Source organism: Bos grunniens, chromosome 25, assembly GCF_055505025.1.
Source record: "Bos grunniens cultivar Pamir isolate PY7600 chromosome 25, Bosgru_T2T1.0, whole genome shotgun sequence".
Lineage (NCBI taxonomy): Eukaryota > Metazoa > Chordata > Mammalia > Artiodactyla > Bovidae > Bos > Bos grunniens.
In genome coordinates, this window is record NC_141189.1 from 42408736 (window position 1) to 42436014 (window position 27279).

Genomic DNA, 27279 nt, shown 5'->3' on the forward strand with positions numbered 1-27279 from the left:
GGCGGTGAGGAGGGGATGCTCGGGGGCGGCGAGGGGACGCGCGGGTCATGACGGGGGCGCAGGGCCCCCAGCGCAGCAGGTCCGCTCCGGTCCTTCGCCTCTGCTTTTCCCCTGGCAAGGCCTGCAGTTAAACAGCGGGGCTCCGATGGCCGGACTCTGCGGAATGGCGGGCTCATTGCGCTGGTTTTCCTCCGGCTCCAGAGAAGATGGCACTGCCGGCTCGGAGCTGCTGTGACCGGGTGGGGGGCCCAGGAAGAGGGCCGGGGCGTGGGGCTCTGAGGTTTGACCAGGGGGCCTCCAGGAGGAAGTGACTTTGGGGTTGTTTACAGGATGGATTAGAAATGCGTGTGAACCCGTGTGAAGATAACAGTTTTACTCTTCAAGATGGAAAGTAAAGCAAAATAATACTCTTCTCCCCATTGGATCAGCAATGTCACATGTGGGCCACGATGTGGGGAACAGCTCTCTGGGAGGGAGGTTGGACAGCCTAATAATCCCGTGTCTTGTTTAGCCTGGAGAAGTTGTCAGAAACAAGCTCAAAGAATCACTGTAGAGCATTGTAGTGATGGTGAAAGTGGTGAAACCACCTAGACCCGGGATAGGGTGCCATTAAATCAACCAGGTTTACGCCGCCCCTTCAGTCATTGAGGTAAACCGCGAACAATACTGACCTGAGAAGACAGACAAATGACAGTACAGTTATACCCAGTGTAACTTTAACAGGAATGTTTTAAAGTTTTAATTTGTTTCATTCTAGATTTGTGTGTAGAGAAATATAATGTGTGCACAGGATGAAGTCTGGAAGGATGCTCACCAAATGGACAACATGGTTTCCTTTGGGGATGGAGAGTGGTGTTCTCATTAGTAAACATTTTCCCGGGAACATATTCCCACATGACATGTAGTTAACAAAAGTTTAGCATATGGGCTTCCCTAGTGGCTCAGTGGTAAAGAATCCACCTGCCAATGCAGGAGACATGGGTTTAATACCTGGTCGGGGAAGATTCCACATGCCACGGAGCAACCAAGCTCATGCGTCACAATTACTAAGCCTCTAGAGCCTGGGAGGCCAAGAGCCTGTGCTCCGCAACAAGAGAGGCCACTTCAGTGAGAAACCCGCATACCACCAGAGAGTAGCTCCCTCTCTCTGCAACCAGAGAAAAGCCTGCACAGCAACAAAGACCCAGCACAGCCAAAAATAAACAAAATTTTTTACAAGTCCAGCATAGAACTACCATACAATGCAGCAATTCCTCTCCTAGAGAAATGTAAACATACTCTTAAACAAAAACTAGCCTATGAATGTTCACAGCAGCATTACTCACAGTAACCAAAAGGTGGAAACAACTGAAACATCCATCAGCAAATCAACAGATAAACAAGATGTGGCGTATCCACACAACAGATTTTCATTCTTAAAAAGGAATAAAGTGCTGATGCCTACTACATTTATATGAAACATCCAGACTAGGCAAGTCCACAGAAAGTAATCAGTGGTTGCCAGGACCTGGGGGAGGGGAAACGGCGAGTGCCTGCGTCCTGGGCACAACGTCTCTTTGGGATGATGAAAATGCTCTAACAGTGGTGACGGTTACACTACTTGGTAAAGCTATTGAAAACCCAGTGACTGTAGGGACTTCCCTGGTGGTCCAGTGACAAGGACTCTGCTCCAACGCAGAGGGCCGGGTTCGATCCCTGGTCAGGTCCCACATGCTACAACTAAGATCCAGCGTGGCCAAATACAAATATTTTGTAAAACTCAAGAATTGTACACTTGAAATGGGTGAATTTTGTAATATGTAAAGTATGCCTTAATAAAAACATTGAAAACAGTAAGTCAGTGAAAAGGACCCGAACTGGCAGAGGCCACGTGTGTTGGGGCTCCCTAGAAAGACTGCATGCAGAGGGGACAAGCACATCAGCACAGCAACTAGGCCCTGAGGACAGCTCAACTGGCACGTGTCCAGGAGGTGAGCAAGAGGGCACCAGCAACTCTTCCTAGCGGGTCACCAAGCCTGGGCCATTCTCCAGCAGTAGGTGGTCTTCACAGGGAGCAGACCTCTGCGTGGCCAGGGCACAACTGAGTGACCACCCCCACAAGCTGCAGATAACCTGCAGTGAGCCGTGTGGACTCTGTCATTTCACTTTGGTGGGGCACCTGGGGAGGCCTCCTAAGGAGGCCTGGTCGCTCTTTTGGGTGCACAGCACCTGGTGAGCACCGGGCCCTTTCTCACCTGCCTGCAGGGAGAGGCTCGGTACCCTCCTAGCTCTGGGGCACTCATGGGCAGGGGGGTGAGCAGGGCCATCCGGTTCACTCAATCTACAGAGCAGCCATAGCCTGGATGCTGGCCCATGGCAGACAGGGCCGCCAGCATGCCAAGACAAGGCACATCCTCCCACAACACAGTGTTCGCAGAAATGCCAGCCCGTGGGTGGAGTCTCATTAGTCCTCAGCTGGCAGGGCTGGGGAGCCGCAGCCAAGCCAAGCCTCTCCTGCAGAGGTCACTGCACCAACCTTGGAGCCCACCTCTGCCTGGCCTTGCCTTCTCCCTGCTCGAAAGTCACTCCTCACTGGTGGTGACATTTCTTTCTTGGAGTCTGAGGCTGCTTGGAAGGGATGGTGGGTGAGAAACTGTTATCCCACTTTGAAGAGAATTTTAAGTCAAAACCACCCTTTGTACCTCAGGACTGGGGGCCCCCACTCCCTGGTTCTCCATTACCCAGGACAAAGTGAGGCCACTGGGTCCTTACCAGCACAGCCTGTGCAGCAGGCGCGGCCACCTGAGACCTGTCTGCGGAGTCCAGTCCTGGGAGAAAGATGCAGCAGCCTCCCAGGTGCCTCCTGTCCTGTGGACTTACAGTTTCCAGTGCCACTGTCCTCTCTGGCCTCTGACCTCCTGGCCCCAGGGCAGAAGGGCTTGGCAAGAACCCACAGGGTCTGGAGCCAGGGGGCCCAGACAAGGGAGGGATGGTGGAGGGGTGCCGTTCCCTGAGCCCAGCAGGCCCTGTGGGTGGAGGAGCTGGCCTCCACGTAGCTCATGCATTTCTGCAGGGATGACCTTTGAGGAGCCTGAGGCCAAGGACACAGCAGCCCAGAACAGCCCTCTGCTCACAAGTCCTGGGTCAGCCCCGCAAAGGCGCCCAGGTGCTGGGTGGTCAAGGGTCACTCTGGGCCCCTCTGGTGAAGAGCCTGACGGTGTCCCCTGCAGTTCCCCCATCCACTGGCTGGGGCCAGGATAGGGGCCAGGCCCCCAGACCCAGCCTCTATCCAGAGAGGGGGAACAAAGAAGTGGTCTGTGGCGTCTCCCCCTCCCCACTGAGTAGGGCCTGGGGTCCACCCATGGGGTGAGTCACACAAGTGACTGACACAAGTCACAACAATTGGCCCGCTGGTTACTCAACCTCCAACCCCCGGCCTGGGCCTGCTGCCAAGAGAGGCCCCATTGAAGTGCCTCAGATGGAGGGCGCTGGAGTATGTGCACGCCCAGCAAGAACCAGCAGGGGACGTTGCAACCAGTGGGCCAGAGCAGGAGGAGGGACAGGACAGGGGGCCGTGGTATCTCTCTACTGGTCACTGTCATGTGGAAGGGACAGCAGCTTGCAGAGGCAGCCCTGGTGTGTCAGGCTGACTTCACAGGGATGGGCAGACTCGGTGTTCCTCCCAAGGCGATGCCTGAGGTCACAGTGGCATTTGCGTGTTCCCACCAAGAGCACAGGAGCCGAAGCCCAGGATCATCAGACGAACCCAATGTAGGGACAGGCTACCAAGAAGTGACTGGCAGGATCTTAAGGACCCCAGTGCCAGGACAGGCAGAGCGGGGCTGGGGACGCTTGGGGGCAAAGGGAGAGGGGGAAGCAGCTGCCCCACCCCTCTCAAGTCTCCCTTTCCCTCACCGTGCACTGGGTACGTAGGTCAGGCCTTGGCCCACAAGATAGGAGGCCCAGTGGGCCTTTCAGGGCACAGTTAGGGGCAACTGATGATCAGAGTATGAGTTCAACAAAGCGGCTGCAGGAAGCTGGGAGCCACGGGGATCTGGTGAAGGGCGCGAAGTGACGTGCCGGCTGTCTCCTGGTGAGAAGTTACAGCGTGAGCACACCGTGGGCCTCAGGCCACCTGCTTCAGCAGCTGGCCATCCCTCTCTGAGCCCACCTCTGCAGCAGAAGAGCACCGGGCCCTCCTCTGTTGGCAGCCGTGAAGACCTGTCAGGGAGGTAGCGGCCCCAGATCAAAGTGGAATTGTCCATTTCTCAGGGCAGCCTGAGTTGTATGTAGCACAAAGCCCTAGGTCAGCGTGGTAGGAGCAGTCAGAGCCCTGGGCTGGGGTGGGGGCCACTGATGAAAGCCATACAGGTCCAGAGACCAGACAGGATGGGAGCAGCTGAGATGTGTAGGTGGCGTGTCTCAGTGGCTGCCAGTGGCCAGTGTTCCCTCTGCTGGCTCTGGGGCCAGGCCTGGCCCTTGGGAGATGGACAGGCAGTCCTGTACCCGAAACGAGTGACAGCTGCCTGACAAGGCCGGGAACGTGGCTACCGCTGCCCAGCAGGCTGAGCGGAGCAGGGGAGAATTCAGCAGGAGGTGAGGCAGGCCCCAGATGCTGTTTCTGAAGGTGGAGACCCTTCTCAGCAGAACATGGGGTGTGGTCCTGTCTGCCAGGCCCCACGTGGGTCCTCTGTTGACCCCGGTGGAGACGCTGGCCTGGAAGTTGCCAAGTGGCCTCTTCAGGCTTCTACCCTCTCCCCCACAGCCCGGATAGCAGGCTCAGGGCAGTCACCCGCGGGCCCTGGAAGCTGCAGGATGGAAGAGTCCATCAGGAAGTACCCCTTCCGTGTGTGGAGTCCCAGGTCTCAGGCAACAACACGCTTATCAGAGCTTACCCACTTACCCAGAGGTCTGCACCCCAGGCCCATGTCCTGCTCTGGGAGCCCCTCACGCCAGGGCAAGGCCCAAACTAGAAAGCAAGTGGCCCTGGGTCCGTCCATCCACGCCAGGACATCTTCAAGGGGCTACACACCCAGCCCCCACATCTGCAGAGGCCTGCGGAGTGCCCACTGCCCCCCAGCTTGGTCATCGTCTTAGGACAGACAGTGGGGGCCCCCGCCCCTGGAGAAGGGGCACCTCCCCAGACCCCGTTGCTCAAGTGCTGATGAAGGCACAGTGGCGCACTCCAAGCACATTGGAGGCTTTATTGTCCCGGCAGAAAAGACAGAGCCAGGACCCACCCTCCTGACCCTGGGCTGTGGGGACACGCCCAGGCCTGCCCACTGTAGCCCCCAGCAGGGGAGCGTGGGTGTCAGGTGGGCAGTCCTGAGTGCCTGGGTGGACGGGGGCACAGCCCCACCGCCTGCTGCACACACGTCTCCACCTTCACGATGACATGCTGTACATGACGCCACCGCCTCTTGAGGGCCCCCATCCCCGGAACTCTGGGCTCACACCCACACCCAGGTCCTGCCTGTGGCTGCCAGGCAGGTACAGACCAGCGCTGGGACCCCTGCCTGGGGGCTGCCTGCCCCTGCCACAGGCCAGTGACAGGATGGAAGATATAGCCAACAAGCCTGATCCTGCAGGGAGTAGGGTGGGAACGGGCAGCCAGGTGGGCGGGTCCCTGCTGCCAGCAGGGGCACCCCCTATGGCCTGGCTTCACTGAGAGACACCCAGAGGTCTGTGGGCAGCTCCTGCTGCAGAACAGTCTTCCCAGAAGCGTCAACAGGAAGCCCTGTGTGACTCGGTGCCAGAGGCACTGCTGCCCAGCTTCCTGGAACCGCTGGACCGGGCTGGGGGTTGGCAGCAGCTTGGATCCCCCAGACTGGCTGGCTTCTTCCCCACTGAGACAAGCTGGAAGGCACTGGGGACCCCAGGGAGCAGCCCCCAGGGAAGGAGATGCTTGGGGGCCAGAGTCTCGAGGTTACTTGAGTGCACCCTGGGAAGGGCCCCCCTACCCATGACAGGGCAGGGTGCAGGGGAGCAGCCAGGAAGATCGCCGGCCCATCCCACTGGGAACAGGCAAAGCGGGCAGAGGCAAGGCTCTGCACACCCGTCCGGGTCTGGGGCAGGTCCAGGGGCCGGTGGGACAAGGTGAACCGTGCCGTCACAACAGGTCAGCAGGGGGCCCCGAGGCAGAGCTGATGGTGCTGAAGCTGGGTGCTGGCTTGGCTGACTGCGCGCATCCCCCTCCTCACCACCCCCAGGACCGGAGTCGGGTGGAGATGCGACGGGTGGGGCCTGCAGAGGCCCCGACAACCAGGGGCAGCAAGAGGTGTGTGCCGCCCTGACACCTGGCAGATGGCGGTGCAAGGCGGGCCGGGGGCCAGGCCCTCAGTCCTGCTTGTCCCCTCTCTGCCTCCAGGGGTAGATGAGCTCCCCGAAGAACAGCTTGCGGCACAGGGAACCCCAGGAGTGCTTGGGGTGGCAGCCACAGCTGGGGAGGCGGTAGGTGCGCACCACGTGGCTGAAGGGCAGAGGGTTTATCTGGAAGCACAAGGGCAGCAATCAGCCAGGACATGGCCCCAACCCCCGGACTCCCTCTCCAGGCCTCGCAGGCTGTCCTGGGGGTCCCTGGGCTGGACAACTGCAGGGCAGGGCTGGCTCCGAGCCAGACACACTCTTGCTGGGGCACACAGGTCAGGCAGGCCCGGGCCTCAGTCAGCAGTGCTCTGCTCTGGCCTGGCTGCGGGGGCCGAGACCCCGCTCCAGGACTCACTCCTTGAAAACCACCTCGCTCCAGGCCTCCCCAGAAAACCACACAGGCTCCTTAGCCTCTGAACTCTCCTCTCAGGCCAGCCTGGCTGCTTTTGCGCCTCAGGCAACTGGCCCACAGCCCCAGGGGGACAGGCCCCAACCCAACAGGGCTGGCCTGTGCCACGTTTCTGATATCCTGCCTGGAGACAGAGCCCCGGCCCAAGGCAGGACACAGGGACGCAGGGCCCAACAGGTAGAGCCTGGGTACCCCAGGGTGTCTGGCACACCACAGGGATTCAACGCTGGGGGAAGGCCCAGGCAGAGGGGGCGTCACGGTGCCCAAAGGCCTTGGGAGCAGGGGAGTCTCCCCGGGGCCCCTGAGGCCCCCCACCAGGGGGGCAGAGAACATGCCCCAGAACAGGGGGCCTCACGGTGAGCAGGGCGCCTGTTCACGGGCAGCAACGCGAGGGCCGCAGGGAGGCCTTACCTGCATCAGGAGGCGCAGGGGCCGGCCAGCCTCGTGCTCCAGGACCCGGAACTTCACGCCGGCTGTGAGGAGAGTGAGGCCCGGTGAGGCGGGGCGGTCCCCGCAGTGCGCCCCTTGGAGGGCTGCACGTTATGGGCAGCAGCCGCCCCTCACCAGAGCTCCGGCAGAACCGCACTGAGACCAAAGCCCAGGGTCTGCAGGCAGGGAAGAGCCAGCAGGCTGTGCTGCTCTGTGAGCAGGGCAGGGGTTTCCTAGAGTGGACACAGCACCCACTGGGGGGTGGGCACCCTGCTCATCACAGTGCCTTCCAGCACAGCTGACTCGGGGACCCACCACACTCTAGCCTGCAGTGTAGGCTCCCATGCCTGGGGATCCTCAAGGTGGAAGGTTCTTAAAAGGAGAAATAGGAGCTAATTATCAATTGATGAAGAGGCCCCAAGGCAACGCAGTGGAGAGAAGAGGCGGCATCTGCAGCCTTTCCTTTCCTGTGAAGTTAAAAGGACTGCGCAGGCCTGAGCGCAGGCGGGGCCAGGGAGGTGCCAGGTCCGGGGGCTGAGGTGTGGTGGGGACTGGGGGAGCCTGGGCCACCTGGGGGTCAGCGGAGGAAGCTCTCGGAAAGAGGGTTTGAGGACATCCGGTGGGCAGACTCAAGGCCCAAAGCCCACAAACACGCACATTCATGTCTCCTGACTCCAAACTGGCTGCGAGCAGCCGCCACAAGCTCTGGGGTGGGCCGAGCTGCTGGCTGCAAACCAGCCCAGGGCCTCCTGGGCACACTGGTCACCCGGGGGCCACGCCAGGAACCCCCAGTTTCCCCGACTGTTCAAAGACCCTGCACTGGGTAGGCTGGACCACAACTCTGACCAGTCGGGTCTGGCCTCCCTGTGCCTGCAGTGGGGACGGCCTCCCGTCAGGGGCATCTGGCCAACCTGCAGCTGATGTCAGCATGCAGACAGGGGCCTCTGCCTGCAGGGGGGCCAGTGGGGGTGGCCGGGCTGGCCAGTGTGGCCGCAGCAGGCAGCAGTCTTCTGGGGGGCCAGCCCCCAGTGGAGGGACGCCAGCAGGCACACAGCCTCACAGCCACAGGGGACACGTCTCTCTTCTGAGCCACACACAGGCACTGCCCATGCAACACTGCAGGCACGCTTCCGAGCAAACTGCACACTCATCCCAGGAAAGGCTCAGGAGGCAGGAGGGCTGCGCGTGCAGCCTCTGAACCTGAAGGCGGGCTCCCCCTGAAGCTCACGCCCCAGAACCAGGGCCCTGTGCTCCCTGCCTGCCTGCCACACAAACCGCGGCTTCCAGGGCCCCAAGCGTGCTCCCTGGCCAGCGCGCAGACCTACCCGCAAGCCTGTAGGGCCGGCACAGCCGGAGGCCAAGCGAGTACAGCGGCAGCGAGTTGATGAGGTCCACGAGCAGATGGACCAGGCCCTGCACGGTGACCACTAGGAGCCGGAGCTGCAGCACAGACAGTGCTGAGGGTCTTGGGCCTGGGACCGTGGCCAGAGCCATGCTGCACATGCCTGAGCTGAGCGGCCTGACAGGTCCCCGGGGCGTGCAGGGGCCCAGCCCTGAACCTGAGGCCTGAGCACAGGAGTCACGAAACCCCCTCCCACTCAGAAGATGGGGCACTCCAACCCAGGGACACACGCCACTGGCCCCTCGGCCCGGCCACCCGGGTACCACGCCCCTCTGCTGGCCACACTCCGCCCCCCCGCACTACGGAGAGCCCTGCCCTCCATGCATCCAGCGGCGTATGCTGGGGCAGTAGGGGGTGGTACCCCCAGGGTGGACCCCTGTCCACTCCAGGGCCCAGTACACAGAGTCCAGAACAGCCACCCTCTGTCGTGGCTGGCACAGGTGGGTGGTCTGCCCACAGCTGCCCGCTGGTAGGCAGAGCCGGCAGTCACCACTCTGCGCACGTGGCACTCGGCTCACCAGGGTGAACACCAGGTAGTACAGGGCCGTGGTAGGAAGCAGGAAAATCAGGATGGTGAAGAGCAAGGTCCCGATGAACAGCTACGAGGAGAAAGGATGCCAGCATCAGCAGCAGCAAGAGCCCCACGCTGGGGCGCCCCCACCTGCACTGACCATAGCCCCTCCGCCAGTCCAGAGGTGGAGCGCCCACCGCTGCCTGATGCCAGTTGGGACAGCCCTCCCCAGTCCTGGGAGGGACGCCTGCCCTCCAGACTTGGTGACACAAGGGCAGAGAGTGGGTAGAGACAGGACCAGCTGAGAGGTGTGCAGCCCATACACTAGACAGGAGGGGGGTGAAAATTAGGCAGGAAGAGAACACCCTGAATGGCAGCACTCAGGGTCCCTGTGGCGGGTGTGGACAAGCTAACAGGACGAGCCAGGCCCCATGCGCACTCACCTCCAGCGCCTGCTGTCCTGCAGCCTCCCGGAGCAGGGTCTGTCCCCGCCTGCGGCGAGTTCTGCCCCGTTATGGCCCCGTGTACACCCTGCCCCTTGCAGCTCCCTGAACCCCTGGGGACTGCGGAGCAGGAGCGAGGCTGCCCCTTGTGATGCCCGGGCCACTGCATGGGCCGGCGCAGGCCGAAGGCCGGCTGGACGGAGCTGGTACCTGGTCCAGGTCGTAGGAGCAGGAGTCCACGCGCTGGCGCAGGACGTTCCACTTCTTCCCTCGGAACAGGCGCCACAGCGAGGACAGGCCGTGGATCTTCAGGCAGTAGAGCCTGCAGACCACTCCCGTCAGGGTGGGGGCCACCCCACACCCGCCCGGCCCGGGAGCCTGTCTGCGCCCAGGGCCCGGGGCTGCACGCGCCAGCCCCCCGGGGGGCGGGGGGGGGGTGGCGGCACACCCACCTGGCGCCGTAGACGTAGAAGCAGTAGATGTGGAAGGTGAGAAGGGAGATGATGTCCGACAGGATGGACAGGGCGACCGTTAGGCCCAGGCAGGCCGAGAGACCCAAGTGCCACAGGATGTGCTCGATGAAGGGGGACATGAGGTGGATGTAGCCTGGCAGGACGGGGTCAGCCTTGAGGGGTGCCCGGGGTCCTGCAGCCCCTGGTCCTCCCTGAGGTTGGCTGCCTGAGGTGTGGCCCAGCTCCACACACAGGGTGCTGGGCCGACAGGAAGCAGAGGCCAAGAGGCCCCATTCCCCCTCAGCTGGGCCTCTGTCCCCGGGGCACGCACCGCGGGGCTGGCCAGCACTCACTGATCCACAGGTGGATGTGATACAGGAAGAAGCGGCCCAGCACCTGGTCCAGCGCCCGGTTCATCTTGAGCCCGGCGGGCGCACCCATCAACCACTGCAGCAGATGCTGGAGCTCCTCGGCCACACGCTGCAAGGATGGGGGTGTCACCCGGTGACCCACCTGGGGACCCTACATGAGCCTGGGGGTTCAAGCTCATCAGGGGCGCATGAGCTGGGCAGGGGTGGGGTAGCTGAAGGGTCCCACGGAGGGAAGAATGACGAGGGGTAAGGGTCTGGCACGGGGCCTCACAAGGAGCGAGTAAGCCGACCCCCATCCTGGCCACCCCAGGAGGAACACGGTGCAAGCACGGCAGGCGGGCCCTCAGGCCTGGGCCTCGGTACCCATGGGGGGCCACAGGCGCCCTGTCCCTGCCCTGTCTGCCAGCCCCTCCTGCCTGCATACAGGCCTCTCCCAGCCCTGGGTGATGGCCTCTGCTGCGTCTGGGGCAGTGAGAAGGGAACAGAATGTTCTTTATAAATAGAGTTTATTTAATATTTAAAGGGTAAGAGCTTGGCAGCAGGAAGAAGCTTTCATTTTTAAATTAAATATTTATATTTCTGAGCAATTCTGCAGAAAAGAGGCCTAGGATAAAACTGGCCGAAAGGCAGAGCGAGGATAAAACGGGTGGAGTGGCGGAGCCCCCTCCCAGCCCCCAGGTCCCCCCTCCTCCCTCCTGGGCCAGCCTCCCTTAGAAGCTACGGGACTTGGCCTGCGGGCTCCTGCCCTGTGGGGTCCTGGCCACCAGCAGGCCCAGTGCCCACCTGTGACTGGAGACTAATGATAGCAGGAGTGGCCGAGCCCACAAGGATGCTACAGTCAGATCTCAGCGGCTTGACCACACCCAGGGCCGAGAGGGCCCCAGAGGCCTGGGAGGGGTGCTGAGGGGCTGCCCTGGGCAAAAAGACAAGCTCCCGATACAAGTGCTGAGACGGCAGAGAGAACTCAGAGCCTGTGTGGACGGACAGCAGGCAGGCGGCCATGGCTGGGAGAGGAAGCCGGGGCTTCTGGCCCTCAGTGCGGGAGCCACAGAACCGGCGGGGGGGTGGCAGACGGGAGGCTGAGTGCACCACAGAGAGCAGCCTGGAGGCACGGGGTCTCCGTGACACTGACCCGCTGACCGTGCACAGGCCTGGGCTGACGGCCAGGAGAGCAGAAACGACTGCGCACAGCGGGGCCACGGGGCGCTGGGACCTGGGCCTGGCAGGCAGGTGGTGCCCCTGCAAAGCCTGCACAGGGGCTCCAGATGGCCACCGTCAGGACGGGAAGGCCAAGGCCAGCAGCAGCAAGGTGGCCCAGCTACAGGGCCCACATCTATGCAGCTCCACGGGTCCCGCAGGACACAGTGGCTGTGAGGGGACCGGGTGGGCCCGCTGCGAGCTGCTCCCAGGAAGGGCTCGCCCCACCCCCAGGAAGCAGGTGCTGGAGAGCAGCCGGGGCCCTCCCGCCAACTCACGTCAGCCACAGGGACGAGTGCCTCGGCCAGATGAGCAAAGCGGTCCTTCCTGTGCAGCCAGGACAGCAGCAGGAGGCCCAGGGCCATGTCGAGCAGCACAGAGACCAGCGTGTTGGCCTTCCTGGAAGCAGGTTCAGCGGGCGTGAGTGTGCAGGCAGCCGCAGGGGTCAGTGGGGGGCAGGGGGCCCACAGCGCCCGCACCTCATCAGCTGGGCAGGGCCCTCGGCCCTGTGGGTACTGACAACGAGCGTGAGCTGGTCCAGCCGATGCCTGAGCTGCTCGCAGGTAGACAGCTTGCTCCAGATGAAGGACAGTGGCCACGGCCGGAACACCCTGCGGGGCACGGAGGCAATAGGCCTTCGGGACCTCGGGTTTCCCTGCATTGGGGCTGCCGCAGTCACGGCTACTACCCCTCAACATGCAAAGGGAAAAGGCCCTGGCGGCCCCAAACACCCATGGCCACACTGCTGAACTCCGTGGGCTGTGGACACAGGGGAGGCCCTGTGGGTAGCCCAGTGGGGGTCACAGTCGCTCCTATCAACTGGGAACACGAGGTGCTAACTCCAAGCACTGAAGCTCAGCACCTGCTGGACAGACGACCGTGTCCAGGGTCAAGCCCAACACGACTGACCCCTCACGCAGCAAAGGAAGCACCAGACGCTTCACAGACCTGCAGACGTTGAGAGGATGTGTTCTCAAGCGAATGTGAACCAAGCGTCCAACGGCAAACCCAGCGCCTGAGTCCGGGGCAGCCCAGAGCCCTGCTGTTGGCCAGAGGGGCCGACGGGGCGCCTGCCACGTGCAGGGCCGCCAAAGGAGCACGCTCAGGGCCCCGGGGGGAGGGGGCCTTGACCCTGGAGGTTTAGACTTTGACCCAACTCCCAGAGAGAAATGCAGTCAGCACACCCCCGTTCCACCCAGTGGAAGGCAGGCGATGGGCAGGGTCTCCCCAAGGCCCAGGCCAGCCCCCCAGGACTTCGCTCCTGCAGCCACAGCCACGCCTCACACTGATGTTTGGGGCTCCTGATGGCCACCAAGGCCTAGCGCCTGCCTCTGGGTCTTCGGGACTGGGGGCACTCGAGCAGCAAGCAGCTGTTCTTGCGTTCTTTGAAAGCCAACAAAAGCGAAGGAACGTCTCTTCTCTAAAGTGCCCCCAGGCAAGCCCAGACACTGTCACATGACTCATTTCAAGGTCAAGACACTAGCAGCCCCTATAACCTAAGGTGCTGCCCACACACAGTTGCTGGTCTCTCTGTGGGGACAGGGCCAGGTGCCCCCAGAGCCCCTGGGGAGTAGGCGAGGCCCGTCCCCAGACCTGAGGCCAAACCCCTTGATCTGGGGTACGGCATGGCTGTTCCACACCCAGCGGGGCCTCTGGGGGGCTTCTCACAGGGAGAGGGCCCACAGCCAGGAGTGCTCTGGTGAAGCCCGAGACCAGCCCCCAGCAGACAGTGAGGGGCTACTGCCCGCAGCCTCCCAGTGCGGCCACTCCTGCAGCGCCAGGGAACGGGGTGGGCAAATGCCGGGAGACCAACAGGAGTCCCTGTGCGGAACAGCCCAGGTCTCCCCAGCACCTAAGTTCCCTGTTGAGGCCTGAGCTGTCTGAGGCTCACTGCGTCCCCTCCCCAGTGGGTCCCACGCAACCACCGAGGCTGCTGGGAAGCCTGGCTTCACCCAGAGCAAGAGGCACCGAGAGAGCAGCCCCCACTGGGGACGGGACGTGGGACAAGACCGGGGTGCGGGGGCAGCGTGGGCCTCAGAAGGGCCCGTCTGGCCTCTGTGGGCCCGACCTACCCGCCCTGCCCCGGGGACACCTACCGACAGGCGCTGGCAGCGGAGACCAGTGACAGCAGACAGGCCAGCAGCAGGCAGACAGGCCCCGCCGCGCGCTTGGCCAGCTCCACGAGGATGCTGGCCTCCACGCCCTCCGACTGCCAGTGCGTCAGCCGCACGGGGCCCTCATCGAACCGGTCACTTTGGAAGAGCACCTCACTCCGCGCCACTGTGTCAAAGACGGCAGCCAGGCCACCCGCGCTGGCTGTGGCATCCCCAGCCTGGCGCTCGGGCAGGGCTGCGGGCGGGTGCAGCCGTGACAGCAGCACCTTGCGCTGGTCGTAGAAGATGAGCATGACCTGGTCCTCGCATGCAGGGGCGAGGGGCGCGGGCCCCTGCCGGCGGGTGGCCTTGCAGTTCCAGGACTTGCTGCCCCTCTCCCGACACAGCTGCAGCCAGGGCTCGTGGGAGAAGAGGGTGCCCAGGCCCTCAAGGAAGTGGCCCAGGCTCTCCTCCGGCTCCTGCCGGCGGTGGCACCAGGTGCCCAGCACAGCCACGCCCACCTGGCTGGCCTGCTGCACCTGGGCCAGGAGCTCCTTGACCTGGACGGGGATGAAGGGAAAGTGCACCACAGCCAGAACCACAGCACTGCTCTGCTCTGGAACCCACCGTCCCACCAGGAGGCCGCTGTCTGCCGAGGCGCAGCACGTGGGGAAGAAGGCCTTGAGCACCATGCCGGGGCCGCTGGAAAAGAGGAGGGCTCAGCTCAGAGCCACCACCGTCCTGTGAGGGCCCAGGGTGGCTGCCAGTGCTGGGGAGATAGGCTCTGGCCACAGCTTGTGGCTCAGACGACCCTGACAGACACATCCACGTGGCCACTGGGCCCACAGATGGGGGCAACCCGGCTTCAGGTCTAGTCGCAAGGCTGGCGGGGGAGCCCCCAGCTGCCCATCTCCGCCCTGGGCTGCAGTGTGCACAGGCCCAGGCCACGCCCACCCCCACCCAGAGACAGGGCCAGGCTTCCCTGCTCCAGACACAAGCACCTGAAACTCAGCGCCACTTAGGGGCTGAGCACAGGGCTAAATTTTTGTTTTTAAAGAACTGATTATGGTTTTTGACTGCAGCACAAGGGAAAATCTACAATCTCATTAACAATTAAAGTAATTTAAACATCTCAAAGCTTGACTTACTAAGCTAGCAAGAACAAAGATGCACATCTAAACAAATCACTGCTGAGCTGAGGAAAGTCAGGCGCGTGCCCACTGCCAGCAGCTGTGAGCCTTGGTGTGGGGGCCCCAGAAGATGCCTGGGCACGTGCCTGGTGCCAGAGTGAGCCCCTGGGGAGCCTCGGTGCTCAGGCTGGGATCCACCGGCATCCACCCTGCCCCAGCCTCCCCCTGCATGGGGCCCACCCCTCCCTGGGCCCCCACCCTCTTGTCACAGCTGAGCACCTCCCTCAGGACCTCCCCCCACAGGCTGTAGAGATGGGGGTGGCGCTCCCCAGCCTTCACGTGATCCTGGACAGCAACAACCTCCCCAAGAGGCCGCGGTTTCTGAGTCCTGCGGGGCTGCGAGCCTCACCCTGCACGAGAGTCAGCCTGCTGCGGAGCCAACTCTCAGGAGCTCTCCACGTCCCACCCTGGCGGGCCTGGCGGGCAGGAGCTTCGCCTTGGTGAGGGCTCACTGGGGCTCTGGCCCCCTCCCAGACACGAACGACCCCACTGTCAGCACAAAGCGCACAGCAGCGCCCTGCCACACCCGAAGGAGGGACACAGGCCTCTCACTGAGCCTGGCCCTCCAGGCCCCCGGGCTCACCAGGCCCTTGGGGACAGGGGGACAGCGAGGCTGAGGAGGCATGACTTTGAGGGAGCCCTTTCCTGAGAGTCGGGAGCTCTGGAGGGGGCCTCACACGCCCACGACTTAACAGGCAACTGGGGCAGCTACTTTCCTCCCCTCCAGGGAGCCCAGAGCGGGCTGGAGGGAGAGGCCTCTCCCCGCTATGGGTTCTGACTGAAAGGGTCCCCCTGAGTCCAGCAGCAACCAGACTCCCAAATGCCCCTCCCTGCAGAGATCAGAGACAGCAGGCAACATGGCGTCTGCAGGGAGACCTGGAGCCCAAAGGCAGCCCCGGGCCAAGTCCCTGTGGCCACTGGCAGGGGCATCAAGGACTGCCCTGTCTCCTGACACCTGTCAAGGGCATCACAAAAGGGACAGAGGCATTCTGCTTGTGAGTCCCGCCAATGCATGTTGACCACCAACGGGGAGCGGCCAGCACAGCACAAGCCTCTCAGCACCAGCCACTTGCAAACACCAGGTCAGCCAACTGACAGGATCACGGTCCCCTGCTTGGGGACTCCTCTCACAGGAGCTAAGAAAACCGCCCATTGCTACTGTCAGAAGACAAACACACTTGGCCTAACAGTGAGCAGATGCTCTGGGCAAAGCTGGTTACACGGTGGTTTCACTTGCAGAAAATTCATCGAGCTGTACACATACGATCTGTGCACTTTGTGTGTTCTATGCTTCATCTACAAAGTTTACCTATTAAAAGAAAGAAAGAAAGGAGAAGAAGAGCTCCTCATGTCTGGGGAAGGCAGCAGAGGGCAGAGGGTGGTGTTCCCATCTGTGGGGCAGTGAGAAAGAACTCTTAAATCGAGGGGCAAGTTTCCATCCCCACCCCCACCTCAGCCTCTGGGAGGGACCAACACAAAGAAGTCTGCTCAGATCAGACAGCCAGAAAAAGATGAAAGAGCAGGCAATCGATAGCAGAGGTGCAGATGGGAGAAAGCGGGGCAGTAACTCGGCACCGTGTGCATTTTTAAAAACTGCGATAAAGACAAGGGCACAAGCCCGGGAAAGCTGCCTGCTACCCAGGACACCAGGTGCCCTGTGACCCAGCCCACCATCCCAGGTCAGGCAACAGTCTGTGGGACACCCCTCTCCACACGACCTGAACTTAACCATCTACCTTGTGAAGCCAGCAGTCTGTCGTCCTCCGCCAGAACTGATTCAGGGCAAACACCCAGTTATGACTGGCCAGGGACCCCTCACTGCCTAAAACCATCCTCTGGGGAGTCTCCTGATCACTGCCCTTGGTAGCTCACAAGAATTCCTTGTACTCCTTATGTCTGCGATTAAAAACAACAAGGATTGTGTTTAAAGAGGGCTTTCCCCCTCTCTTTTCAGAAGAAAGGACACGAACCCAGGGCTCTGGGTTTTGGCCTGTACCGCAGTCAGAGACGACGGTAAAGCGCTGATGGCGAGTCCCCTTGACCCTGAATGCCCTTCCACCGGGTCCACGGCGGGACCGTGTGGGGCGGGCCAGAGGGCACCAGCCGGCCGCCCCTCACCGCACAGGGCCGGGCTCCAGACGCCCCGCCAGAGCGCCCCCGTGGCCCACCGCGAACCTGGCGTCGCCGCCCCTACCGGCCTCCGGTGGCGCCCCCACTTTACGGCTGAGAAAGCAGGGGCTCCGAGAGGTAAGAGGCCCGCGTCGGCTCCGGAGGTCCCCGGGCTCCCCGGCCGCCGCGGCGGGGCCTGGGCGCACAGCCCGGCGGGGCGGACCCCCAAGGTCGCGCCCCAAGGCCGCCGGCCTCCCCCGCGGTGCTCACCGGGGCCGTGCACTGGGCCGGCGGGGTCCGGCTGGGGTCGGGGACCGCGTCGGGCGGGCCCAGGCGGGCGGCGGCGCTCCAGGCCCCCAGCCCCGCCGCGGCCGCGCCGCGGGACACGCGCCCCATTTCCGCCCGCTCCCGGCGTTGCCGCGCGACGGTCCGCCGCACAGGCGCCCGGGCTGCCCGCTGGCCCCCGCCGGAGCGTTCCGCGCACGCAACGTTCCGGTCCCGGAGCCGGCGGCCGACCCGCGCAGTGCCCCGGTCCTTCTGGCGGCCTTGTCTCCCCACGCGCTGCGCACAACAGCCTTCTCCCCGTCGCAGCGCTTCTGTCCCCCCCAGTCTACCTACAGTGTCCCCCAAACCATTGCCTTCCAGTTCCCCACCACGGCGTCCAGACCTCCCCTGTCCCTGGTTTCCTCGTCTGAGGGCTCCAGATCCAACCTTGCCCCATCACCGCGGGGTTAAAGGACCCCCAGGCCCCGGAGGGGGTGGGGCGCCAGGGGTCCCAGAAGAAACTGCCTCTTCAGCTCCGGGCTGGCCCCCTAGCACTCTGCTCCCTGCAGAGGCCAAGCGACCCCTGAAGTTGCAGGGCCAGTCCAGAGGCTGAAGCCATCTGGGATGGGGGTTGGGGGGCGCCTCTGGCCCCCTCTTCTTCAGGGAACAAGACCCCTAACTCAGCAGCAGCCGTCAGCATTGACGCAGCACCTGTTCCCCGCACTTCCTTACTCTGACCCACTTAATCCAGGGCCATGCTCTCAGGAGCCAGGACACACAGATGGACCCTGAGACCACCCCCTCACCACGCCCAGGGCCAGACTAGGCGTGGCCCACCCCGGGGGCCCCTGATGGAGCTGGGAGCCTGGCTGGGCCCAGACTCTGAGGAACCCCACTCCTCGGCACCCCCAGCCTGGTTTTTCTGTCTGTGCTCACAGGAAGGCTCTCCTGCTCTTGACTACTGCCCGGGACTCTCCCCCTGCCCATGAGCCTGAGCTGTTTGGTCCAGCTCCAGGAGGTCAGACAGTCTCACATGGGCCCGGAGCATGGAGGGTGGTAACCCAGCTGTGTGTCACCCCAGGGTGCCTCCAGGTGGCCCGTCCTCTGCTCCCCCTCTTACCTCAGCTGGGCCCAGAGAAGCTGCAGGAGTCTCGGCATCCAGGGCACCTCTGAAAACAGGGGACAGTGAGGAGCCGCACCCCTGCCCAGCCCAGCCCAGCCCAGCCACACCTACCCTGCCTGCCTCCCTCTGATTAGAAGGCTGGGGCTGGAGCACTGAATGGAGAGCCGGCCCGGGTAAGCGCTGGCGGCTGGCCCAACACGCCAGAGACATCCAGGCTTCAGCTGCTGGCCCCAAAGTGCAGGCCTCCTAGACCCTGGGGGCTGGAGGCAGCTGATTCCGGCTGCCCCCTGAATCTGAATCCTCCCCAGGAGAAGGAGAGGAGTCCAGGCCAGGGCCCGGTATGACGGGGCTCAGGACTGTCAGCAAATGTCCAGGGTCAGGAGGGCGAGGCCCACACCAGGAGAACTCTGAGAAACCTGAACATTCCTTCCATCATGGTCTGGGCCCAGGGGGCTACGCCACGCACAGAGAGGGGCGCTGCGGTTCAAGCCCACAGTATCAGTCCAACTCCAGGTGGGACTGGTACACTTTGATGTCGCCGTCCTCTGCGTCTGCCACCAGCAGCTGGCCCTGGGGCCCACAGGCCACACCCAGGGGCCGCCTCAGCCCCTCGGAAACCAGGCAGATGGGCTCCCTGGCCTGGCGGAACAGGGTCACCTGGCGCCGCCGCTGGTCCGCCACAATGACACCGCCTGCTGCGTCAGTGCACACACCTGCCGGGCTGCCAAAGGGGTGCCCGGTCAGGTCCCCCAGGGAGCCCAGGGGCTGGCGGGCACTGCCAAACAGCTGTACGTCCCCAAACTCCTCGCTCACAGCCAGGCCCCCGTCGGGCGCCAGGCCCACCCAGCAGGGGCCCTCCAGGCCTAGCAGGGAGGCAGGGGCCAGTGGCGCCAAGTCAGGGCCCAGTGTGAAGCTGTGCACAGCCCCAGGCACGTAGTCTGTCACCAAGAGGCGGCCGAAGGCATCTACAGCCAGACCCCGGGGGGCGGAGAAGGAGCCCACCGTCACCCAGCGGCCTTGAGGGGCTTGGGTGGTGTGCTGGAGCGCACGGACAGCCCCGTGGACCAGGTCACTGACCACCACGAGCCCAGCAGCTGTCACCACCACATCTTCCGGTACAAAAGCCCCAACCCCTGGCACGTAGCAGGGCAGGTGGCAGATGGAGCGTCCCTCGAGGTCCAGCACGTGGACGCAGGGTGCGGCACCCGCTGTCAGGAAGAGCAGGCCATCTGGGGAGCAGTGCAGGCCCTGGGGTCCCCCGGTAGCTGCGGCAGGCACTGGGATCTGCCCAAGCAGCCGGGGCCACCGGCAGCAGGCAGGGCCTCCGGGAAGGTCCAGTGCGGGGCACCGTCCCTGGGCCGTGGCTGATGCGCTGGTCGGGGAGGCCCAGGAAGTCCAAGCAGGAGGCCTGGGAGCAGGCGATGGGCCGCCGTCACAGCCTCAGCATCTCTGAGCCAGTCCTCCAGTCCAGCCAAGCGTGGGGCTGCAAGACAAGTAACAGCCTGCCGTGACCCGGGCAGCGCTGTGGGCCCGACACGGCTTCCTGGCACCCTGGTGTCCTCTCGACCTATAGACCTGACTGTCCCACCACGCCCCGACTGCCAGTCATGCATCTGGGCCCTGTTTTCCCAGCTGTGGTCCCTGAGCACAGTTCTGAGAGACACACGACCCCCAGATGGCTGCTGTTCCGCTCTGAGGTTCAAGAAGAGCTCGGGGCACCTCGCTGTCCGAAGTGGGGTAGGGGTGACAGATGAGCAGTGTTTCTCTAAAGGCAGAGGAACGGGGCCTTGTTGGAGACCTCCAGCCCTGAGGGGTAAAGTAGGGGTCCTTTCCTAGGCCTCTCTGGCCGGGGGGAGGGATCTCCTACCTGGGACCAGGCTCCCTGGGCCGCAGGCCTGTGTTGTTGGAAACCAGAGCTCAAGGGGGTGGGAGGAGCCACCTGGCCTCAGGGAGGGGCCGGCAGAGCTCTGGCCAGGTGGCCTTTGAGCTGCAGCCCAAGGAAGCCCGAAGGAAAGAGCCTGGCACTCAGCTGCTACCCGCCAGACACCCTCCAGCGGCGCCGCATTCCCGCCTCGGGGCCTTTGCACTGGCCTCTGGGACATTCCTCAACCTGTCTGGCTGGTTGCACTCAAGGTCCACCCAGCCACCCTCCCCAGGGGTCCAGGGCCTCTACTGCCACCACCTCAGGGGATAGCACCCACTCCGTCCTCCAGCCAGACCACAAGTTCAGGACTGAGGGAAGGGCTGTGCCCCTCGCCTGCTGGCTAGCTCACTCCCCGGAGCCCAGGGTGGGGGCACCCCCGCACAGGCTACAGGTTGGGTCCTGTTTCTGCACCTGTGATGCGGGGATCACACACCTCTTGCAGAGTCAGGCTTACATCTGTCCAGTGGGTGCTAAGAAGTGGGAGTGCTAATGGGGGGCTGAAGTGGGAGGGGGCTCCCTCAGATTCGGGACCTGGGGATTCTCCAGACCCCTCATGCGTGGGTCAGCCCTCAGCCCCTAAGCCCCTCCAGGAAGCCCCTGAGGGTGGGGTTCAGCCCGTGTCTGTAACCCATAGCACTCCCTACCCAGCCACCTACACCCCAGCTCTGGAGGCTGTTGGGGGTGGGCGCGATGCTATCTGCTGTCGCCACGGCTGATGGGCAGCTGCAGTCCTGATCCGACTGGCCCCAGCCCGGCCAACCCAGCCTGGGGAGCCGAGAGCAGGCAGGAGCGGCCCTCCTGGGGCCACTCCTGGGTGGGCACAGAGGTGTGGCCAGCTCCCAGGCAGAGAAGCGATTAGCTGGGCCCAAGGGTCCCTGGGGCACCCCTCCCCCCGCTGTGGGAAAGCCAAGTCTGGCCGCACTGGGAGGGAGGCAGTGGGCTGTGAAAGCCGCCCGATGCCTATCGCAGCTGCAGGGGCTGGCCAGGGCCCAGTGAAGGCCACGCTGTGCGACCAGCCCTGGGCCACAGCACGTGGGGCACTGTTTAACCAGAGCGAGCAGCCTCCTGGACGAATCTGACATTAGGGCTGGCCGGCCAGATGGGGCTGGAGGCATGCCCTGGGGTCTGTGCCTACCACCCGTATGCAGAAATGCAGAGAATCTGAGACTGTGCATGCCTGCCTTCCCTGCCTCTGCTCTGCCCCTGTGGATAGCGCTCCACTCTCTCCCCAGACTCTGGGTCCCGGGGGAGGGCCCAGGACACTGTGCCCCGACGCCCAGTCTGGGGACATTTACGTGGACGGTGACGCTGCAGCGGCAGTGAAGAAGGAGCCCAGACGGGTGTGTGAAGGTGGTCTCCATTTTAATGTCCACAAACGTGCTCACCAAGGGGCCCTGGGCGGTGCCTGCATGGCCCTAGAGGCAGGCGTGGCCACAGCAGGTGGGGGTCTGTCCCCAGGCATGCTAGGAGGGGAGGGGAGCCAGGCGGCGGGCGCAGGGTCGGAGGAGGGCACCCGTCTAGGAAGGACCACGGGGGCAGCAGGGGCTGTGGTCAGACCTCGGCACCCGGCGGTCTCTGCAGGCCCGGGACGGCCTCGGGGGGCCAGGAGCCCCCAGCCCCACCGTGGGGGCCCCAGCTGCTGGGAATGACAGGGTCCTCGGGCCCCTGCAGGGGAAGGGCCGGCGGAGGGACACTGGAGTCGGCCTCACACTTGGTGGTGTGGCCGGTCAGAGGCTGGGCTGCCAGCAGGCCGCGTGGCTCTGGGGTCCCCCGGGCCAGTGTGGGGCCCAGCTCTGGCTGCGTCCATGGCCCTGTGGGCACCTCGTGCCCCTTGGCGGGAGCCCGCTTCACAGAGAGGTCAAGGGGTGCGTCGGGTGGCCGCGCGGCCCGCACCAACGCCTGGTGGATGGTGAGCAGCTCACGGCGGATTTTTCCCAGCTGCTCCCGCAGGGGCCGCGGGGCCAGGCCCCCGGCGGGTGCCAGCTGGCCCAGGCGCTGCTCCGCCCTGGCACAGTCGCCCAGGGCCCGCGTCAGGTCCCCACCCACATGCCCAGGGCCCCCCAGTGCCAGGCCCAGCGGCTGCGGGGGCAGTGAGGCTGCGGGGCCAGCGGTCTCGAGGTCGCTCAGCTCCTCGTCCTCAGGCCAGAGCATCGCGGAGGGGCCGGTCCGCAGGCTGGGGATGGTTGGAGCCGGTCAGGAGGCTGCATTGTCCCCACGGTGCCCGCCCCTCATGCCCCTGTGCAGCCTGGCACCCTCGCCTGGGGCCTCAGAACCCCAGAAGGGAGGAAGGCTGGCTGTGTGCTTCAGTCTCCCCTCTGCAGCCTGCAGTCCATATTCCTAGCGGCTGAGCTCTGGTGGGGGGCCACCCGGCCACCCTGCCCCCTCAGCCCTCCTCCCGCCTCCCTGAGTGCCCCATGACTGGGACCCCACACCCACCTGCTCTGGGCGCTGAAGCTCGCTCGGCTGCAGGGGGCCTTCAGGAGTTCTGGCTGGGCCCCCAGGGCCAGCTTTCTCTTGGGGTCGCTCTGGGCCACTTGCCCCAGCTGCTCTTCCTGCCCGGGGTCCCTGAGAGCACTGCGGGGCCAGGGCCCACCCAGCCCCGGCACTGGCACCTTCAGCAGCCCAGGGACCAGGGCCCCAGGAGGCCCTCTCAGGGGCATAGGGGGCTTGGCGAGGGCGGTCTTGCCGGCCGGCAGCCCTAGGCTGTGCTCCAGCAGCAGGGGGTAGTACAGGCGGGGGGCCAGGGCGGGGCGTTCGGGGGGCTGTGGGGCAGGGAAGGCAGCGGCTGGGGGCAGCAGGGGGCTGGCCGAGGTCAGGAAGGGCACATGGGCGGCGGCAGCCAGGGAGGGCCCCAGGTAGGAAAAGAAGCCCGGGCCGAGAGGGTAGTTGACGCCCAGCAGGGACAGGTGGAGGCTCTGGGCCTCGGGGAGCTCCCCGGAGCTGGGCGGGGGGTAGCAGGGGACACTGGTCTCGGGGCCCACGGCGCCCACCACGGCTGCACTCCTCCGGCCCCCGCCCGACCCCAGCTTCCACGACTCGGCCAGGAGGCCCTCCAGGCCCGCACCCTTCTGCACGTCCCTGGGCTCAGGGGGTGGTGTCCCTGAGGAGGAGCCCTCGGCCCCCAGCCGGGGGCCCCCGACCCGGCGACGCAGGGAGAGGACATCGGTGGCCGCGAGGTCCACGTCAGGTGTGGCAGGGGAATCCGGGAGCCGCGCCCCTCGGGGCCGGGCGCCGGGGTCAGCTGGGGCCAAGGGGTCCATGGGGCGGCCCGGGGTGGCCGCGGGAGGCCGGGACGTGGCCGGGGTGCGGCGACAGGCCCAGTCGGGGGAGTCCAGGAGGAGGGATAGCGAGTCCTTGCAGAGGCTGTACTTCATGTGGTTGTAGAGGTGGGACTTCTCCAGGCAGGTGAAGGGGCACTGGAAACACTTGTAGTTGTAGGGCTTGCCCCAGGGCCGCGGGATGTAGTGCGGCTTCTTGGGCTTCCGCGCCCGGGTGCGCGCCCCGGGGCCCAGGCGGCAGGAGCCGGCCTCTCGGGACATGGCAGCGGCTAGCGGGCGGGCCCCGGCCCCATGCCACCTGCGGATGGGGCCTGCGTCAGCGCCAGCGCCCTAGCCGAACCGCCCCCCTCCGCCCCGTCACCACAGCGGCCCTCCGCCTCCCCGGCCTCTGCTGCCCAGACCAGCAGGCCTCCCTGCCGGCCTCCCTGGAGGGTCAGCAGACACGGTCAGCACACAAAAATGGGGAAACGGGACTCAGGCAAACAGCAAATGCTTTCTTACTGTAAGTATGGCCGAGCCAACATTTGGGCACTAAAAAATTATTTGTTGTTTATCCGAAATTTAAGTTTAAGTCCTGTACTTTCTTGGTTGACCCTACGTACATGTTGGCCAGTCCCCGGCAGGCCCAATTCTGGGGTGACTCCATCCACACCCATCTGCCCCATGCCAGCAGAGCTTGGGTCTCCATCTACCCCTGGGGCACTGGTGAGTGACTGGAGGAAGCCAAGTATGAGCAGACTCACTTCTGGGGACGCGGCCCTTCCTGTCTCACCCCACCCCAAGGGACCCCTGCTCCCGGGGCAGCCGAGATGAGGAGCAGCAGGAGCTCTAAGAGCCTGTCAACACAGCACGGCCCTGCTCTGCAGGGTGTCCCTGGGCACTGCGGTCTCTGAGAGGGTCACCCTGCGTGGGCCAGGCCAGGCTGAGGGGCGTGGATGTCCGGCATGGCCCCACGGCACGGCCACCTGCTCAGCCCGGCTCCATCTGGGTGGCTGCCGGCAGGTCGGCGGCCGAGCCTGCCGCGGACGAGCTTGGCCAAGACCCTCCTCTCCCCACACCCCGCTCGCCTGCTCAGAAGCCACTCCACAGTCCATCTGGGCTGCCACCTGGGCCGTCCACCGCCCCAGTGCGCGCCTCGGCTGGGGCTCGGCGAGTGCGTGCACACGAGCGTGCAGGGCTCCTACCGAGCCCTCCTCATGCAGCGCCCAGAGAGACCACCTCGGTGCAGCTGGGCCACCTCGGAACAGAGCCGGGCAGCTGCCAGAATGCAGGGGGCCCAGGCACAAAAGGCTCAGAGACCACTCAGAGTGGACAGGCCACCGCCCATGTGAATACACAGCACATACACACACCGAGGACGCACAGGGTCACAGTCACTCACAGGTGTGGACACACGGGCATGTGTCCCACTCCCTGAGGCTCAGCTGGGCAGGGCTGGGGCAGTCATCGGGAGCAGATCGTCCTCCCTGCTGGCCTTTGGGCTCTGCACATGGCGGGGAGTCACGTCTGCTGCCTCCAAACACTGAGCGGGCACCCCCATCATGGGAATGGCCAGAGGGGCAGAGAGGGCCGCCCATTAGAACGGGCCCTGGGAGGGGGCTAGCATGGCCAGGGCTCCAGTGTGGAGGGCTGCGGCCATCCGGGAAGGGACAGGGCTCCCAGCAGGGCTGGGAGGAGGGGGCTGGCTGAGGAGAGGGGCTGGGGCCCTAGAGGGCCGCAGACACGCCCTGAACTTGGCGGTGGGTGCAGAGGCAGGCCCCACCCCTGCCCCCCGCCCCCCTAAGACACAGATGACAAATGGGTGTGTGTGCTCCAGAGACAGAGGCGGCTGTGCTGGGGCCATCGATCACCCAGCCCTGGGAGCCACACAGCTGTGCCGCCTGGTGCCACCACCACCCCACCTCCCAGCCGGGCCCCTGGACTGGGGGGGCTCCTCCTAGACCCCTGAACTCAGCAGACAAGAGGCTTGTCCTGTGTTGGGCTTCGAAGCAGTCACCTGGCTGCAGGGGGGCTTGGTAGAGAGACATCTCAGTGCCGCTGACCCCATGGGGGCCCAGAGAACACCTGGTACCTGCCCAGCATGACTGTGCACAAGCATAAAACACCCCCAGACACCAGCACACACCCCACACCTCCAAAGGCATATTCATTCACACGTGTCCCAACCCGTGACTGTGACTGGGTGCCTGTGCCCAGTGTGGCCTGCCGCCCCCCATGTGCTGGCCCAGACACCTGGTCCCACTAACCCTTCCCTGGCTGGGGGAGAGCTGACAGCCGGCCAGGCAGGAGGCCCCACCCCAGGGGGGAGAGGGGGCACCCAGCGCTTGGAGCCCCCGGCAGCCACCAGGGGATTAGACCTTGTGTCTTGCGCCCTTGGGACTTGGGAGCACCCCACAGGGCGTTGTGCAGGTGACCAGGCTCCTCCAGGGCTGAAGTCCAGACCCCAACTCCCTCCCCGCTTCCCTGCAGGGCGTCCTCCTATAACGACGCTTCTACTGCGCCCTAATAGTTCGTGGAGCCTGGACACCGCGAAGTGGGGGATGTGGGGCTGGGGCAGCCCCGCCCACGCCCGGACAATCCTGGCGGCCTCTCGCGGCCCCCAAACTTCAGACCCGCCGCCGCCCGCGCCCGCTCTACCTGCGCCCTGGGCAGAATGGAGCCTGCTGCGCCGTGATAAGTCTGCGCGTAGCCCCGGAACCCCGCGGGAACTTCCCGCCCCGCGCCGCCGCGACCCCGCACCCCAGGGACCTGCACGGGCTCTCGGGGCGCGACCACGATTCCCGCCAGGGAAACTGCAGAGGGACCCCGCGCGGTCTGCAGTCACTCACTAGGCAGCGAGTCCCCGAAGCCTCCGCCACGGACCGCGTTCCCCGACGCCGACTTGCACCTACCGAAGTTGGTGGCAGGAGCGGCGGCGCGTGCGCCACGGCGCCGGCTCCGGGGGGCGCGGCGACCTCCGACCCAGGCTCGAGGGGGGCGGAGGCGCCCGAGCGCCGGCAGTGATCCCCTCCCCACCTCGGGTGCTCCCCCGTCTCTCCCACTCCCCAGCCCGCAGTCGCCCCCTCGGCGCACTCACCGGCCTCGCGCGCCCGGGACCGGCTTAGCAATCTGCGCCGCGCCGGCAACTTGTGGATGGAGTCTTGGCCGGTGACACCGGTGGCGCCGCCCGAGCAGGGCAGGGTCGGGCAGCCCCGTGGAGGCGCGCGCAGTGGAGACGCAGGTGTGCGGCCGAACGAGGGGCGCCTGGCACGTCTCCGCCCTCGTCGCCTGCAGGCTGCCGCGGGGGTGCGCAGAGGCAGCCAGGTCTCCCGGGGTCCCCGCAGCGGTATGATGGGGTGTCAGCGGCCGAGGGCGCAGGGAGTGGGGCCGTCAGCATTCATCCGTCAGGGCAGGGCTCTGGCCCCTTGACAGCCCCTCCGCCTGAGCTAGGGCCTGGAGGCTGAGCCCCGGGACAGGAGGACTTTGGAGAACAGAGCTGGCTGAGGAGGGCAGAGCCCTGCACACTCGTGCAGCGAGTCTCCTCTGCTGACCAAGGCTTGCCTGCAGTGCCCTTCTCTCTTCTCCAAACAAGAGGCTGAATGGCTCTGCACCTCCAAGCCCCTGCCCTGCCCACTGACAGTCACTAACTCTGGAAAAGAGGGTCCCATGTGCTCACTCCTGCTTTCTGGAAGCATCACCCCCAGTCCCCTGGCAGGTGCTCTGGGGAGGGCCCTGCCCCTGCCCACTGCTGGCAGGCCTC

At 64.7% G+C, this 27279-nt stretch overlaps 3 protein-coding genes and 1 long non-coding RNA gene across 17 annotated transcripts; all 4 read right to left on the reverse strand.

The window, feature by feature from the left end:
* Positions 1-358: 358 nt before the first annotated feature.
* LOC147345733 (uncharacterized) lies at positions 359-3291 on the reverse strand. The gene is made up of 2 exons (XR_015154938.1): positions 2752-3291; positions 359-671 (listed from the first exon to the last, which is right to left on the reverse strand). It is a non-coding gene; the product is annotated as an uncharacterized LOC147345733 (long non-coding RNA).
* A 1877-nt stretch (positions 3292-5168) lies between these two features.
* Positions 5169-20257, reverse strand: PIGQ (phosphatidylinositol glycan anchor biosynthesis class Q). 14 transcript variants are annotated; one of them, XM_086376555.1, is made up of 13 exons: positions 20206-20257; positions 19416-19821; positions 18336-18384; positions 13656-14354; positions 12039-12170; positions 11838-11958; positions 10345-10471; positions 9992-10145; positions 9750-9861; positions 9104-9184; positions 8509-8623; positions 7166-7227; positions 5169-6468 (listed from the first exon to the last, which is right to left on the reverse strand). In XM_086376555.1, exons 3-13 carry the CDS (start codon positions 18371-18373, stop codon positions 6316-6318), a joined length of 1794 nt encoding a protein of 597 aa, XP_086232681.1. In that variant the 5' UTR covers positions 18374-18384; positions 19416-19821; positions 20206-20257; the 3' UTR covers positions 5169-6315. The 14 variants fall into 14 exon arrangements, 10 of the variants coding, with proteins under 10 accessions (XP_086232681.1, XP_086232679.1, XP_086232678.1 ...); XM_086376553.1 differs by lacking the exon at positions 20206-20257 and having other exon boundaries at positions 19341-19476; XM_086376552.1 differs by lacking the exons at positions 19416-19821; positions 20206-20257 and adding an exon at positions 18805-18886.
* NHLRC4 (NHL repeat containing 4) lies at positions 18837-19947 on the reverse strand. The gene is made up of 2 exons (XM_086375607.1): positions 19914-19947; positions 18837-19777 (listed from the first exon to the last, which is right to left on the reverse strand). Exons 1-2 carry the CDS (start codon positions 19945-19947, stop codon positions 18837-18839), a joined length of 975 nt encoding a protein of 324 aa, XP_086231733.1.
* A 1353-nt stretch (positions 20258-21610) lies between the features above and the next one.
* On the reverse strand, positions 21611-23931 carry PRR35 (proline rich 35). Its single transcript, XM_086376616.1, has 2 exons — positions 22699-23931; positions 21611-22435 (listed from the first exon to the last, which is right to left on the reverse strand). The coding sequence occupies exons 1-2, from the start codon at positions 23799-23801 to the stop codon at positions 21814-21816; spliced, it is 1725 nt and encodes a 574-aa protein (XP_086232742.1). The 5' UTR covers positions 23802-23931; the 3' UTR covers positions 21611-21813.
* Between the last annotated feature and the right edge of the window lie 3348 nt (positions 23932-27279).